At 50.1% G+C, this 16,434-nt stretch overlaps 1 protein-coding gene across 1 annotated transcript in view; it reads left to right on the forward strand.

Moving 5' to 3' along the window:
• Positions 1-6,803: 6,803 nt before the first annotated feature.
• Positions 6,804-16,434, forward strand: part of CACNA2D4 (calcium voltage-gated channel auxiliary subunit alpha2delta 4) — a 114,602-nt gene continuing 104,971 nt past the window's right edge. Inside the window, 4 exon segments of the mRNA XM_066258237.1 lie at positions 6,804-7,192; positions 10,420-10,501; positions 13,206-13,322; positions 16,066-16,125. Coding sequence (XP_066114334.1) covers positions 7,080-7,192; positions 10,420-10,501; positions 13,206-13,322; positions 16,066-16,125 — 372 coding nt within the window. The 5' untranslated portion in view covers positions 6,804-7,079.

Here is a 16,434-nt window from a genome sequence, read left to right on the forward strand (position 1 = left end):
GAGTGGCTGGACGCTGTATTTAGAAGGTCGCTAGAACGGGATTTGCTGACAGGCTGAAAATGGCGCGTAAAGGAGAGGAGTCAGACACTCACGGATTTTTGTCTGCAATGGTAAGCAGCGTTTCCGTTTACTGAAGTTAGGTTGACGGTAGGAGAGGCAGGTTTGGGTTTGGGGGGATCACTGCTCAGGACTGACCGTGTTCTGTTGGATGATCGATGAGACCCTCAGGGCAGATGTGTTGGTTGGTTCCTCACCTGTCTCCTTGGGCCTGACTATTTCAGTGCACGCAGGCCTGCCCTTCCAGAGTCAGTCTCTCCAACTCTTTGCCTCAGGGATTTCTCTTCCTCTATGCCTGGGGAGCCAGAAAAACAGGGGACTGGACATCCCCCAGGGGCAGCCAGCCACCAGTTACTGGCCGTGGCCGATGGATAAGCACCCCCGCTCTCTTGCTCTCCTCGCGATAAAACTTAGGCACAGTAAGTTTCAGCAGCGCTAACTGGTAACTGAATTAGTAACCTGTCCTTTGGACTGCCTTTCCTTTTCTGTCTCACTTCCTCACCCTCCCACGGTGTTGCCTGGGGTCCTCTCCCTCACTCTACTTGCATTTCGCTCCCTGCCTCAGGGTCTGCTTCTGGCCTGACTTACTTTTCAGAAGGAGCCCTGTGCTGTGTTACAAGAATAGACGGGGCAGGGGCAGGAGCAGAGGCTGGGAGACCAGCTCGGAGACAGAGGCCCAGCAGGAAGTGAGTGGGATATGGAAGAAAAATTTCTTTTCAAATGTATGGATGGAGAGGAAGCACCAGGGTAACATCCCTTAGCCCAGGGCTTAAAAGCAGGTGAGCTATTACCTTCTTCCAGGTTATGGGAAGGAAGCAGTTATTACAGAAGTCTAAGGGCATGCGATGATTAATTTTATGTGTCAGCCTGACTCGTTCATGGTGACCAGATATGTGGTCAAACATTATTGTGGGCATGTTAATGAGGGTGTTTCTGGGTGAGATTCACATTTAAATATATAGACATGAGTAGAGCAGATTGTCCTCCTTACTGGGGTGGGCCACATCTAATCAGTTGAGGGCATGAAAGGCAGACAGTGTTTGAGCTGGGGCTTTGGTTTTCCCTGCCTTTGTCCTGGAATTGAAACATCGCAGCTCTTTCTGGGTCTCAAGCCTGCTGCCTTTGGACTGAAACTATACCATCACCTCTCCTGGTTGTCAAGCCTTTCGACTCAACTGGAACTACACACAATGCTCTCCCGAGTCTCTCCAGCTTCCTGGCTACAGACCTTGAGACATCTCAGCCCCCAAAGTTGCATGACTCAACTCCCAGCAACAAATTTCCTTCTCTCCACATGGGCACCCTACTGGTTCTGTTTCTCCATGGAACCCTGACAGACATGGGGCGAGGCAGCCATGCGAAGAGAACCAGTGAGTCTTGGTTGAGGGATGCCACCAGCCAGAGGCAACCTTGCTTTTTTTCCAGGCTCCTGTGAGGAATGTTGGCTGAGTTCAATGGAAGTCAGAAGGCACAGGGCTCGGTAGAGGTGGTCTGGATGGATGAAACTCCAAGGGTGTGGGGCAGCAGGCAGAGGCTGGAGCCTCTCTCTGGAGGGTCAAACAGAAGCCATTCTGAAAAGGCAGTATGAAGGATGTTGTCATCGTCCAGGCAGTAAGCAGAGGTGTTCTGGCCAGGTTCGTGCAGTGGTTTGGGAAACATGGTTATATTTCAAATGTAAGTTGGAGCTGGTAGGATTTGCGATGGCCTGTACGAAGCTGGCATGAGACAGAGTGGTCACCACTGACTCCAAGGGCTTTGGCCTGAGCCACTAGACGGAGCTTCCATCAACTAAAATAGCTTTCTTTTGCTGCTATAAAAATTTCTTTTGAAAAAAAAAAAAGATTCAATTGCTAAATAAAAGTTTATAAAATTTCTCCTATTTTATAGTTTGTCAACAAAATATACCTTACATTGCTTCATTTGCTCTTTACTACGCCCTGAAGCAGGTGTGTGTGGGGGAATCAGATGACCAGTGGGAGGATCAGACCTGCGCACAGGGCCTCAAATCCGTGTTTATGTGGGTGCGCACATATCTGTGGTGCAAACAAAGGAAAAATGACGTGGAGTACTGAGACATACTGACAACTACTCTGATGTAGAATCAAGCTGAGAGCTCTGGTTCATTCCCTTGGTCGGACCTTCTGTTGTTCATGTCGGGAGAGCTCAGAGATGAGTGCACTCCAGCCCAGCTCTTAGGGAGCTGGTGGGCCCAGTGCGTGGGTGCTGCATGCGGACAGTCATCAAGAAACAGAGCACAGGCTATGGAGGGGAGGGAGCGGGCACGAGGGGCGAACAGAACAAGGGGCGAACAGAACAAGGGGGAAGAGAGGGCAGAAACCGGGATCAGGGAAAGGGGAGGGTGGAAGCTGGGACCAGAGGAAGGAGGCAGGCAGGAGGGGAGAACAGAGGAAGGGGGAGAGGCCAGAGGGGGCCAGGAGGGGGGGAAGCACGAGGGGGACCTGAAGGGGAAGGACGGAAGCAGGATGCATGCATACTTCTCACCGAGCTTCTCCCGGAGTGGCAGAACTCGGGGACCTTCACACTGGCCAGCACTCAGTGAGCGATGGAAAAAATTCCGGCTTTGTGGTCTGTACACAACGGAGCTTAACTGAGATACTACACTCTGGGATCTTTTACATCCCTGTTCCTTTTCCTTCCCATCCCCCATCCCCCCCCCCCATACCACCGCACTCAGGAATCACTCCTTTTCCATGGACATGGAGTTACAGTAGGTGATATTTAAGTTAGATTTTTAGAAAGACAATATATTCCTTTATCATCTAGCTATAACTTTCCCCCAGCTTCATCTTCTGCTGCTCTTTTCTCTACGCCCTTACCCCCAACCCTCCCACCCTCACCATCCTCCCTTACTCCCAACCCTACTATCCTCACTGTGGCAGCTTTTAAACATGCCTACAAAATTTAACACTCCTCCCATTCAGAGGTAGGGCCTGACTCTCCTCCCGTTGAGCCTGGGCCAAACCAGAGCCTGGCTAGTCACTAAAATACAGCCAAGGTGATGATGCTCTCTGACTTCCAGGCAGACCTCACAACGCACTTCAGTTTCCCTTATGTTCTCTTGGGATTCTAACTCAGAAAGGCCAGCCACCATGCTGTGATGAAGCCCAAGCAGCCCACGTGGAGGACAATGGAGGTTTCCCAGCCTTAGCCCCAGCAAGTTCCCAGCCCACAGCCAGCACCAAACTGGCAGCCATGTGAGTAAATCATCCTAGAAGTGGATCCTCTGCTGCCCCAGCTGACACAGCCTGGAGTGGGGAAGAGCCTGGCCTGCTGGGCCCTGCCCACACACACACGCTCATCAACTAACTAAATAGTTGCTTTTATTTTAAGCTGCTAAGTATAGCTTAGTATGCAGTAATAGACACTGATATTCTCACCATCCCACAAAAGGCATATACACTGTAACATACCCATGGTTTCCTACTTTTGTTCCTTGTACCATCTGTTCCTTATAGCTACCCCTTCAGTAGTCTTCATTTGGTGAACTCCTATTCATTATTCGAAGCCCAATTCACAAGTCCCTGTCCTGTGAAGCCTTCCCAGAAACGTCCATCCCCCTTTATTCCACAAATGGAAAAAAATAATTGTCTCTTCCAGTATGCTGCCAAATACTTCCCTCCACATCACGGCACTTAACTCGCTTTCACTGAGGGCTTTTTTTGAGATCAGCCTCCCTGGACGGACTTTGTCTGAAGTGTGATGGCCAATCTCCATTCCAACTCCAGGCGTCAGTCCCAGTGCCTGCTGAGAGGCTGACCCACCAAAAAGGTGCCCTAGGAAAGTGGGTCAAGCTGGATTACATTTAAGGGATTTGAGATGAAACACTGACTGAAAGTTGGAATACTGTTCCTCTCAGAGCCCTTAAAAACAAAGTCACAACACAGGTTCAGTCCTAAGTGGCAGGAATGATACACAATCCTGGCCTACAGAAGGGATGGGCCATCAGAGTTCTGAGTTTCAAAGATCTCTCTTAAGGATTGATAACTTCCTTAACACTGAGCTCTGTTCCCACACTTTATTTTATTCCTGCTAAGAAATCCATTCTCTGAAGATATTTGGCTCTAAACTCCTGCCCTACCCCCCACAGCCCCACCCCCACCCCTATTTCAGTCCCGAGTGGTGCACAGTACAGAACAGTAAGAGAAGCTACAGTCTTAAGATGCTATAATTAGCTGAGCCAACAATGCATACATAACATACATAGCATACAAATACATTTCAGAGTTATTTAAAAGGTATTTTTTCTCTGTACAGCTGGTTAGAGCACTCTTGTAGGGTGCAATACCTTCATAGGCTTGTTCAGGAGAAAACCACAGGCCCAAAATGGAGTCACTTGTGCTGAAGCAATGACACGGAGCCTAGATTTATTACCCGACCTTCTCCAGGAATGTAATCTGAGTCAGGAATTTTCTGGTCTGTGCCAATGACATAGTCTGTCAACACATGGGCCCTCTCCATCCCTCAAAGGAAGCTGAGGTGACCTGCCTGATAAAATGCAGCCCCCCCTCCCCCACCCTCTACCCTCCATCTAAACTTGCTTGAAACAATACTTTCTTTTCTTTTGCTAATAACCTTCTTGTTCTTTCCAGTTTCTGCCTATAAAAACTTACCATTTTTCACAACTTCTCAGAGATGGGATGATGCCCAATTCATGAATCATTTAATAAAACCGATTAGATCTTTAAATCTCCTTGATTGAATTCTTGTTCTTTAACATAAGTTTTTGAAAAGACATAATTTTACTTTACTCACCATTACAATATCAGTATTTTTCTTTACAAGGACTTTGAGAGCTTCCCAAGCAAATCTAAGAGGCAGGAGAGGACCCAGGCCACCTCTGGGTCTGTGACATGATCACCATGGTCAGGCCTTTCAAAACAGCTCCTGTGCTCAGCACTTGGGGTAAGTCTGTGGTCTCATTGAGCAGACGCTATGAGGCTCCGGGCCCAGGTTCTAGAGGTCAGGAACTTGCATCATTGGAGGTGGTCATCTATAAAAGAAAAAGAATACAAAGTATAAATACAAAAATAGATATAAAAGTGAATAATTATTTAAAATGAAAAAAAAAAATCACTCCAAAATACAAATGTTAAGAAATTGATGAATACCACACACACAAAAAAATATCACAAAACCTAGAAACATTATACATTTTTTAATTATTATTCATTAATTGCCCCACACATCTCTGCTGTACTTTTTCTAAATTTTGGTATGATTTCTCATCCCCCAAAATATACAACATCCATCTGAAATGAAGGCATTAATAGGAACAACTCACTTAAAACCCACTGCCACATTGTATTGAACCACACAGCCGTGTAACCAGATGACTCTGGTACTACAACATTGACTCTTGATGAAGGCGTGTAGGAGTTCTGTCGCTAGAACACTCGCTCCTTCAGACATGTCTCTGCGTTGGTGGCAAGTGTGTGTGCCATTTTGCTGGAACCAGCAGATTTGTCAGGATGAGATGCATTGGAGAGACTAAGAAACACTCCCCACACGAGGGGTGCCTACAGGGTGGCATCACAGACAGCACTCCTGCGGGACTATTACCAATCTAGACCCACAAACTCAAGAACTTTGATTGAGTTACATTTGGTGTAATTCCCGCTGGAAGAGAAGACAGGGTAGGGCATGATTATAATTGCACACATGCAAATCTAGCTGCTTTCCTAACAGGAGAGAACTGTTTTGGGCCAGGCCTTGATGAGAACCAACTCTTCCACTGGCGATTTTATTTGGTTGATCTTGGCAAGACTCTTCCAGACTAGCTTCCGGCTCAGTGTATTTCAAACCTTTTTTTTCCTGCCCCCTCCCACATACTTCCAGCGGGGGGCGCTGTAGGATGTTCAGACCACCACGAACTCATTCTGTACCTGAGTGTCTTGGAGTAGGGCAGAGTCAGCTCTGTGGGTGTTATGTGTTCCTACACCAGATGGCTGGAGATAACCTGTCTATACAAGGAAGTAACTGTGCTACATAAATATATTGTGCTAAGCCCAAATTAACTGCTTCCCCAACTCATCTTCCTCTTAGATGGGTCCCCCAAATGCACACATCCACTAAACATCATCCAACTGAGGGCAGATCAGACAGAGAAGAGCTGGAAAGGAAAGGGACAGAGGTCTTCACCGGCTGCAGTCAGTCTTCCTTTTGCATATGTTAGAAACAGGTTGATGTGCCAGCGAGGGACCTTGAATTTCAACAGCTCCCTGGAAAATGGACCCCTAGGCTGAAACCAGAACAGGTGTGATGTGGGAGGTGTGGGTACCACAGGTTGTTGATATGACCCCTGACCTGGCCAAAGGCAGCAGGCCTGGAGACAGGAGCCAGACTTAGGTCCTCAACTCTGTCCCCAACCCTCCTTGTGTCTCAAGGGCCCCTGAAAACAAGGATGGATGACACCAACCTGCCAGGGTCATGCTGAGGTTAAGAGAAGACTTATTATAGATCTTGGTAAATTGGAGCTCTAGGCAAATGTCAGCTGTTTTCCTGGGTCAGTGTCATAGTATTCTCCTCTCCTTGTGTCCAGAAGGGCTGCTTCTTTAATAAGGAGAGTATGCTCTGACTCCCCAGGAAAATTGAATGGCCAAGCCCTGTCTTCTGGAAGCAGAGTAATCCTGCTGAGGTCATTCCTGCCCCCTGCCCCCTCCCTGCTGTCAGCCGGGGATTAGAGGAGAGGCCAGTGGATTACAGGGTGCATTTTGTCACAGCCTCCCCTGCCACAGTCAGCCCCTCTCCTGGGAGCCTGCTAGTCAGGTGAGGTGGCTCCTCTGTTGCTCTTCTCTGCAGGACAGAGAGAAGCCCCTTCTCCAGCCAGGCGTTGCAGACTGAAAGCTGGGGACCCCAGGCTGGCCAAGATCCCAAAAGCAGAAGGCTTGGAGGCATCCCAACGATTGGGGTGACAGGCAGGCAGAGGCCATGGTCTGAGGCGGCCCTCTCCTCTTCGCCACGACCTCTCAGGTTCCACCGGATCCAGCTTCACCTGCAGCAGGATGCCTTGGTGCCTGTGGCCCTCCCTGCGAGAGACTGCAATCATCCTGTGTCTGCTGCTGTCCAGCACCTCCCTGTCCCCCACATCCGCGCAGGCTGAGATTCCTCTGGAAACGTAAGCATTTAAATTCAGCTCCCCCCACCCCGTAAAACTCCTTGACCCTTTCCTCTCTTCCTTCCCCCAGACAGACCTCCATCCTCGGTGTCACCCCACACACACATACCTCACCTCTGATATCCCTCTGGGATCTCCCCCTGAGGGCTCAACTGGCCACTCTCCCTTTCTTGCTGTGAAGACTGTTTTTTCACCCTCCTGTCTTCCATTTGCAAATTCCACCTACCCACCCCAACCACCTGATGGTCCAAAGCAGACCTGGTCCCCAGTGCTCACACCCATTGAGGTGGCTCACAGCAGGCAGCGTCTCAAGCACCAGCTGAGCAAGGCTCCTTCCAAGAGAATTGGTGCCTGCGTGGAGGGACAGGGAAGAGGCACTGTGTTGGCTTGAAATGCTCCTCGTGGAAATTCGTTTTAACATTTAGAACTGAAAAGGTAAAGCAGTTCCAAATCCACAAAACGGCTCATGCAACCAGAAACTAGGTCAGATTGGACTTTGATGGTCTTGGTCTTCCCTTTCTGTGTCTTTCTGCCTCATTCCAGGCCCTGATTCTACACCCTGTCCTGAAGATAAAGTGTCTGTCACTTGCACTTTGGTTTAAACATAAATTACTGTGCCTCTCCCTGGGAGTATCTGTTTTTAGTCCTCAGCTCCTGTCCTCCTATGAAAGAAATTCCCAATAAATGGGGGAGGGGGAGAGAGCACTCTAGCCACATCTAAGTCCAGCCACTCAAGTGTAACGTGAGACTCAGGTTACCAGTGCCAGCTGTCAACCTCATGTCTCAGCAGAAGTGGGGAGAGAACACCAGCGCAACACGCTAATGCTTGTGTTTAGCTTTGTTGATCGGTGGATTTGAGTAGCCTTGTTTCCATATGGTTGTAAGACCTCTACTTTTTATACCCCTAGGATGGTGTTGGGTGCTTTACAAATGATCTTTCTCCACCCAGTACAGTAGTTAGGTGAGGTGGCCTGTTCTGCCACTGAGGTGACTTCCCAAGTTTATGTAGCCAGTAAATGAGAGAGTTGGAATTTGAATTCAAGTCAACCTGGCTTGTGTCACTATTATATCCTCTGCAGCCTGTAATACTCTCTATTGTTAAGGGAGACATTGAGAATAATTTTCATCTCCAGAATACACATCAAGTAATAGTAGAAGGCAAACTCTTTGAATAGGCTGCTGGAATGCAGGTCTTGATTGAGGAGCACTGCCCAGTGGGCTGTTGACACGGAAACCTCCAGAGTCACTGAGGTTAAGGGCCCCTAAACACACCCACATCTGCACCTGCCCACTCCCTTGGAGTCAGGGCTTCTCCCAGGACCTTGAGCCCCTCCTCTCTCCCACTGGATCCTACTCAGTCTCTCCCTCACCCTGAAGACCTCACTCCCGTGAAGCTGCAGCATCCCTCCCACTCGGGCCTCAGCCTCCGATGCCTGCTCCAGCTCCTGTTACACTGTACTCACACACCTGTCCCCACCCAAGTCATCAAACATCCTCGTTGCCCAATCCAGTAGACGTTTCTGGACTTGTCTCCCTGCACTCTTGTTTTAGACACTAGCCTCTCCCGCTCCTTAAGTCTCAACACCTCACTTTCACAACACTGTGCTCCCCTGGCTCTCCTTGGGCACCTGTTACCTCTCTGTCTCAAGTGCTTCCTTCCCTCTGCCCTTTCCCTGAGATTGTTGGTGTCCCCAGGGTTTGTCATCCACTCAGACCTCATGCCACACACTCTCTCCTAGGGGAAAGTAGATAGGGGAAAGCCTATCTACTCTCAGAATTTCCACCTCCACCCATGTACTAACGACTGTTAACCCTGCCTCTACCCGTTAGACTCATATATCCATTGCCTATGAACAGTTCTTCCTGACCATCACGCAAGGTGTTAACTTCAAGTTTGTGTCTTTCAAGATACAACACAATTAATTGGTGCTTTCTAGAGCTGGTCAACACAGCACCAGACCCACATCACTCTGCAACAGAAACCTCCATTCTACTCCTCCCACGCCACACTCATCACCTTCCCCTACTTGCTTCTGTGATCTTCTTTATAGTCTTAATTTGATTTAATAATGCCACTGTCAGCTCAACCACCCTAGCTGGAATCTAGACCATGTTGGTCTCCTCCGAGCTCTTCTCTCCCTCCTTAGAATTCTCTTCCAAATCGACTTGTCACACTAAACTCTCCCCAGCTTCTAACGCGTACCTCAGATCTCACCCCCCACCCCCGAAGCCTTCCCTCGCCACTACTCTCCCCCGCCAAGCTTCACTGGCATCCCTTCAAACGTGTCATGCTATCTGAGTGTGAAGGGGCATCCCTCTCACAGAAGGCTGGCCAAAGGTGAGGGCTGTGGTGTGGCTCCGGGACGAAGCACCATGCCTGGCAAGTAGGACACTAAGAGACATTGGTTCAAGGACTGGATAAATGCTGATCTCAAAATGATCATGTGGGCAAACTCAGCATGCTCCATCTGGAGAGGCTCAGCCCGTTTCTAACCCCAGGACCCCTCCAGCCTGTCCAGATGGTGAGATCTCAGTGTCCTTCTGGGGACAGACAAGATGTCAGGGTTCCTCCCGTAGGCCGCCTGCATCAAAGGTGACGTACGGCCTCACAGCCCGTGCTGCCTGGCCTACCCTCAGCAGAGGCAGAAGCACGCTGAGCCTTTCCTCTGTCCCTGTGCTTCACGCTCCCGCTGAAGTTTCAACAGTGACCTTGAGCAGGGAACACTGGGAAGGCCCCCCGAGAAGCTGCAGCCATGCCCAGGCCGTTCCTATGTCTGTCCTCAAGGTCCTCTCTGCCCTACCCTGGACTTGTCCACAGCTTCCCCCCCCTGCTTTCCACTCCCCAGCCACAAACCACAGCCCTTCGGTGCTGGGATCAGCCTCTGCCCCTCCTTTTGCGGGAGGTCCAGCCAAGGGCATTCGGCACCCCCAGTATAGTTGCTGAGCCCCTGGTGGGTCCTCAGAGTCTCCCACCTTGTCCAGGAGGGACAGGTGTTCTTTGTGCGCATTTGCCTGGGTGTAAATCAGTGTGTATGTGTCTGTGTATGTACATGTGTGCACGTGCGTTAGTGTACAAATCTCTATTGTTTGTCTCTGTGTGTTTGTGTATGTCTGCATCGGTGGGTATGTATGTAGACACTTGTTTTGTATGTGCATGTGTGTGTGCACGTGCATCTATGTGTGTGTCTGTATGTGCATGTGTGTATACACACGTACCTTCATTCTAGGGTGAAGCTGTGGGCAGACACCTTTGGTGGGAACCTATATGACACCGTGACCAAATACTCAGGCTCCCTCTTGTTGCAGAAGGTCAGTAACCCTGTTCCAGGTAGCTCACAGGGTCAGAGGGAGGTCAGCCAGAAAGCCCTTCCAGGGAGAGGAACAGAGACCCAGAATCTCTGAATGTCTGTGCCGTGAGGGGTCTTAGAGAGCATGGAATCCAATGCCCTCGTTTTCAGATGGGGAAACTGGAGACCCAGGCAGGGGAACTATTTGCCCAGGTCACATAGCAAGTCAGTGAGATGGCCAAGAGCATAGTGTCAGCAAGCACCCCTGGGAAGCAGAAGTTAAGCTAGACTATTAGACAGACGAGAGGTTTACTGGGGGAGGAGCTGTGAAGAACAGAGGGGTGAAAAAGCAGGAGTGAGCAGCCTAGGATGCAGCCTGACCCCTGTGAAAGAGGCTGGAGGAGGAGGAGAAGTGTGTGGGGCCTCAGCTGGCCATGGGGAGAGTCTGCAGGAGCTGCGTGGGCCGTCCAAGCAGACAAGTTGGCCTGCGGCCTGTGAGCAGGGCGAGCGCCCATCCCTCCGGTTCTCAGGAGCTCCAGCCCTGCCGGGGCTGCAGTGTCCACAGGGGCCCCAGTGGACGTGAGCCAGTGCCTGGCTCCTGGCGGGGCGCAGGACCCAATGGGGAGGATGATACACCAGCAATCCCTATGTTTACTGATTAATTGCTTTATGTGCAGATTGACAGCCTATCTTCTTACTAGATAGTAAACAACCTTATTTCCCTCAGATATTTATAACTCCCAGACCAGTTTTAATAATAATCTGCCGTTCTCTGTTATTATTATTTGCTAAGAGCTTTACATTCAGGATTTAACTCTCACAGCTTCATGAGGTGACTACGACTTTGCCATTTTCTAAATGATGCTAAAAGCAACGCTCAGGCTTTTCTGCCTGCACAGGACCACCATGCAGCTTCTTCCTGTGTACCCCTCCCCACAGCCCGTTGGAGGAAGTAGGAGGAGCCAAGGTTGGCTCCTCACCCTGTCTTGGCCCTCAGCAGGCCAGTGTAAGAATGACCGCTCAGAACCGTTTCCCACCCACAACACATTCTTACTCTGCAAAGCACCATTTCATTCAGTGTTCTCATGTGTGCCCTCCAACCCAGGTGAGAGAGATAGAGCAATAACTAAATGGCTGTTTTGGGTAAAGACATTCTCTAAGTCTGCGCATTCCATAACATTCTCTAAAGCAGGGGTCCCCAAACTTTTTACACAGGGGGCCAGTTCACTGTCCCTCAGACCATTGGAGGGCCAGACTATAAAAAAAAACTATGAACAAATCCCTATGCACACTGCACATATCTTATTTTAAAGTAAAAAAAAAAAAAACAGGAACAAATACAATATTTAAAGTAAAGAACAAGTAAATTTAAATCAATAAACTGACCAGTATTTTTTTTTTTTTTTTTTTTTTTTTTTTGCATTTTCTGAAGCTGGAAACAGGGAGAGACAGTCAGACAGACTCCCGCATGCGCCCGACCGGGATCCACCCGGCACACCCACCATGGGGCGATGCTCTGCCCATCCTGGGCGTTGCCATGTTGCGACCAGAGCCACTCTAGCGCCTGGGGCAGAGGCGGAGGAGCCATCCCCAGCGCCCGGGCCATCTTTGCTCCAGTGGAGCCTTGGCTGCGGGAGGGAAAGAGAGAGACAGAGAGGAAAGCGCGGCGGAGGGGTGGAGAAGCAAATGGGCGCTTCTCCTGTGTGCCCTGGCCGGGAATCGAACCCGGGTCCTCCACACGCTAGGCTGACGCTCTACCGCTGAGCCAACCGGCCAGGGCATGACCAGTATTTCAATGGGAACTATGGGCCTGCTTTTGGCTAATGAGATGGTCAATGTCCGGTTGCATATTTGTCACTGCTAGATGTAACAAGTGATGTGACGTGCTTCTGGAGCCGTGAGGCATGCATCCCACGTCACTGGAAGTAGTACTGTATGTGAGCGATGCCATGCTTTGCATCTCTCACTGACCACCAATGAAAGAGGTACCCCTTCCGGAAGTGCGGCGGGGGCCGGATAAATGGCCTCAGGGGGCCGCATGTGGCCCGCGGGCCGTAGTTTGGGGACCCCTGCTCTAAAGCCATGCCCATGTCCCATCTTGCAGATGAGGAAACTGACTGAGTAACTTGCCTAAGACCACGTGGCCAATAGGCTGCTGAACTCTCGTTGGGCACTGGTGATACACACCCTCAGGGAAAGACTCTCCTGTGGCCCAAGACAGTCAATTCAGATCCAGCTCTCTGAACTCCCCTAGGCTCCCTAGCAGTGTGTCAGGCAGCATTGATACCTGTCACTGCTGACCTTGGTCTGGACACGATGTGCATCATAGGGTGTGGGGGAGAGATGAGTGGATGCTCAGGAAGGTGTCACAGTCCATGCAGTAGCCCCAGGCATCTGGCAGGTATAGCTGCACAGAGAACATGGAAGTCTCAGAGACCTGGCTGTGTGACCTTGGTCAAGTTCGTTGACCTCTCTGTGCCCCTGTCTACTACGTCTTAAGAGTATTAACCAAATATGTTCACAGCCCCTAAAACAAAGAGGACATCTGATAAGAAGCAGCAATTGTCGTTAGTGAAGGAAAGGGCCTGTTCCAGCCTCTAACTGAGCAAACAAGGCCTCATGGGTGTGAATGCACAAGTTGGGAGGATAGAGGCCACATGTGATCAGGTGCCAAATATTCGGTGCCAGAAGACAGATGCCCCTCTCTCCCACATTCCCCTCAACAGAAGTACAAAGATGTGGAGCCCAGTCTGAAGATCCAGGAGGTGGATGGCTTGGAGCTGGTGAGGAAGTTCTCAGAGGACATGGAGAACATGCTACGCAGGAAAGTGGAGGCTGTCAAGGTGCTCCAGGTCCTATGACCTGTGGGGGGATTCTGCCCCAGCCCCTGTCACGCCAAATGGACCCTCATTCATGGCATGGCCCTGTATTGTCTCACCCACAGCATCATTTTCCTACCTCATAGGCATCTGTCCTGTATCCCCACAAACCAAAAGGTTCTTGAAAAAAAGGAAATGATGGGCAGCAAGGGGAGAGGAGAGGGCTGGGACTGGAGCTCTGCCTTAGGGGACAGTGTCCAATGCAATGGAACCAACCTGCAGCGTTAGCAGGGGCTCTGCATCAGGATGTTGTAGTCAGTGGCTGGTGCAAAGCAGGTACACAATGAGGGCTGAGGAGTCACCTGCTAAATGAACAAACAGGTGGATGGATGGATGGATGAATGAACAGACAGACGGCAGGCGGTTGGTTGGGGGTGGGAATATAGAGGGTTGGAGAACATACAAAGTAAAGCTCCTTTTCTCTCCTCCGCCCTTTCTCTTTCCTCTACTCATCTCCCCCGCCCTTTGTTCTCCTGCCATATGGACCCACCCTTCATGGCACCCAAGTGCCCCGAGGGCTGCCCCGACAGCATAGGTGCTTATAGTGACAGCCTCCTGCTCGGGGGACCCTATCATGAGTCCCAACCAGAGCCTACTTGGCCTGGTTGAAGCAGAAATGTCACTTATTTGGCATGAAGTGCCTACCCCGATGCAGTGGGGACCTGGATAGTTAGAGAGACATAGTTCCTGCTCCACCTAGCCAGAAATATGGCCATACAAGACCAGTGCTGCCCCCCCCCCCCCAAATTCCTTTGGGAAACCAGGAGAGAAGAGCTGGGGCTGGACAGTGAGCTGTTGGAGGGGCGCTGAGGCCAGTGCTCAGGGCGGGGAGCGTGGAGAAGGGAAGCTCAGCCTGGCCAGCCTGGCCGCCCATCTCCACCTCCCTCGTCGAAAACACCATCTGGGAGGACTCCAGTGTCAAGTTGCTGGGGCCTTCTGTCCCATGTCACAGTGTGCAGCCTCTTCTCTCAGGCTCAGGGGCAAGGGATCAGCGCATCAGAGACTAGGGGTCTAGATGGCCCATCTGGGCCATAGCAGGGTCCACAGCTGCCCCACACAGCTAGCCCAGCCGCACCACCTCCCTCCTTCAGTCTGCAACGCCCTGGAAACTGCCTCCTGGGCAGAGCAGGCAACCAAATGCAGGAAATGTGCCACTTCTGGGGCTGGTGTTCCCAGGCTACCGGGCAGCATTCCCGTCCCCTGACGCCAGGCTCCGGCGCCCCTGGGCTCCAGTTGTGCTGTGTCCTTCCCAAAACTTCGACCTCAGAAAGCCAGTCAAACCAGCACTTGCTCTGCAGACCTCCTCCAAGCACCAGTCCCTGCTCCTTGCTGGGGGTTCCTCTGGGGGCTCGCGGCCACCAAACCTTCTATGGGAGTGTCCATGGGGAGAATTCCCACAAAGCAGCACTAAAATAATCTTAGCTCTGTGGAATTTCTTCATCATATCCTAGGAATTGGGGGTTGGAAGTAGGGAAGCTAAGGACTCTTCTAACCAATTTACAGTTATTTAAACAGAGACCCAGACAGGCTTAGTGGCTTACCCCTGACAAAGCAGAATAGGAGATCATGTTTTCTCCTCGTTTCCCCAGACTTACTGAGGTATAACTGACAATCAAAAATTGTGTGTATTTATATTCAGCAGCAGAAAGGTGGAAACAAGCCAAATGCCCATCATCTGAGGAATGGATAAACAAAATATGAGCTATCCATAAAATGCAATATTATTCAGCCATGAAAAGGAATAAAGTTCTGGCACATGTTAAAACATGGATGAACCTTGAAAACATAATGCTCGGTGAAAAATTGAAAATACAAAAAATACAAAAGGTCCCATACTGTATGTTTCTATTTATGTAAAATATACAGAATAGGAAAATCTATTGACAGAAAGCAGATGAGTGGTTATGAGGAGCCAGGGAGAGAGGGGAATGTGAGAAGCTGCTCAGTGGGTACAGGGTTTCTGTTTGGGGCTGATGAAAAGTTCAGGAACTAGACAGTGATGGTTGCACAATATTGTAAATGTACCTAATGCCACTTTAACATGACAAAAATGTATAGCCATACACACATACACATGCTCATTTAAATAGACTATTTTTAGAGCAGTTTTAGGTTTATAACAAAATTGTGAAGAAAGCACAGAGAGTTCCTGTACACCCTCTTCCCCCACAAACACACAGCCTCCCCAGCTGTCAACAGCCCCCACCAGAGTGGTGCATTGGTTTCAGTAGATGCACCTGACCGCTCATCACCACCCAGAGTCCGTAGCTCACACAGGTTCAGTCTTGGTTGTACATTCTGTGGGTTTGGACAAAGGCACAAGGGACAGGTATCTACCATTATACAGAATAGTTCCACTGCCTTAAAAATCCTCTGTTTTCTACCCTTTCATCCCTACTCCTCCCAAAACCCCTGTTGCCCACTGATTTTTTTTACTGTCTCCACAGCTTTGCCTTTTCCAGAATGTCCTATGATTGGACTCACATACTGTGTAGCCTCCTCAGACTGGCTTCTTTCACATGGAGATAGCGTTTAGCTTTTGGCTACTGCAAAGAGTGTTGCTGCGAACATTTATGCACAAGTTGTTGTCTGAGTCCCTGCTCAACAGGGACTAGGGGGTCTCTTGGGTCCATTCTTAGGAGTGGAATTGAGGGCCCACTGGCCTCCTTTGCCTATTTATTCTCCCCTTTGTGTTCCCATCCCTCAGAATCTTGTAGAGGCCGCTGAGGAGGCTGACCTGAACCATGAATTCAACGAATCTCTGGTGGTGAGTCCCTCTGCTCCTAGAGTGGCTGCTGAGGGTATCATGGCTCATCTCCCACCCACCCCCACCCCCAGAGATGGGCAGTGTCATCTGAGTATGAAGGAGTAAGGGAGGGTGGGGGTCCAGCACTATCTTTGAATGCTCTCAGGATTTGTGTGAACTTGGTTGGGATCATTTGATTCTGAATGTTCCAGAGTTGTTTGAGCAGGGATTTATGGGCCAGGCAGGAGAGACAGAGACCTAAACCTGGGATGGGGGTGTAGTGTGGCAAGCCACTCTTCCAAGGACACGGACCACCCACACTATGTGCTA

This window comes from Saccopteryx bilineata, chromosome 2, assembly GCF_036850765.1.
Source record: "Saccopteryx bilineata isolate mSacBil1 chromosome 2, mSacBil1_pri_phased_curated, whole genome shotgun sequence".
In the NCBI taxonomy this organism is placed as follows: Eukaryota; Metazoa; Chordata; class Mammalia; order Chiroptera; family Emballonuridae; genus Saccopteryx; species Saccopteryx bilineata.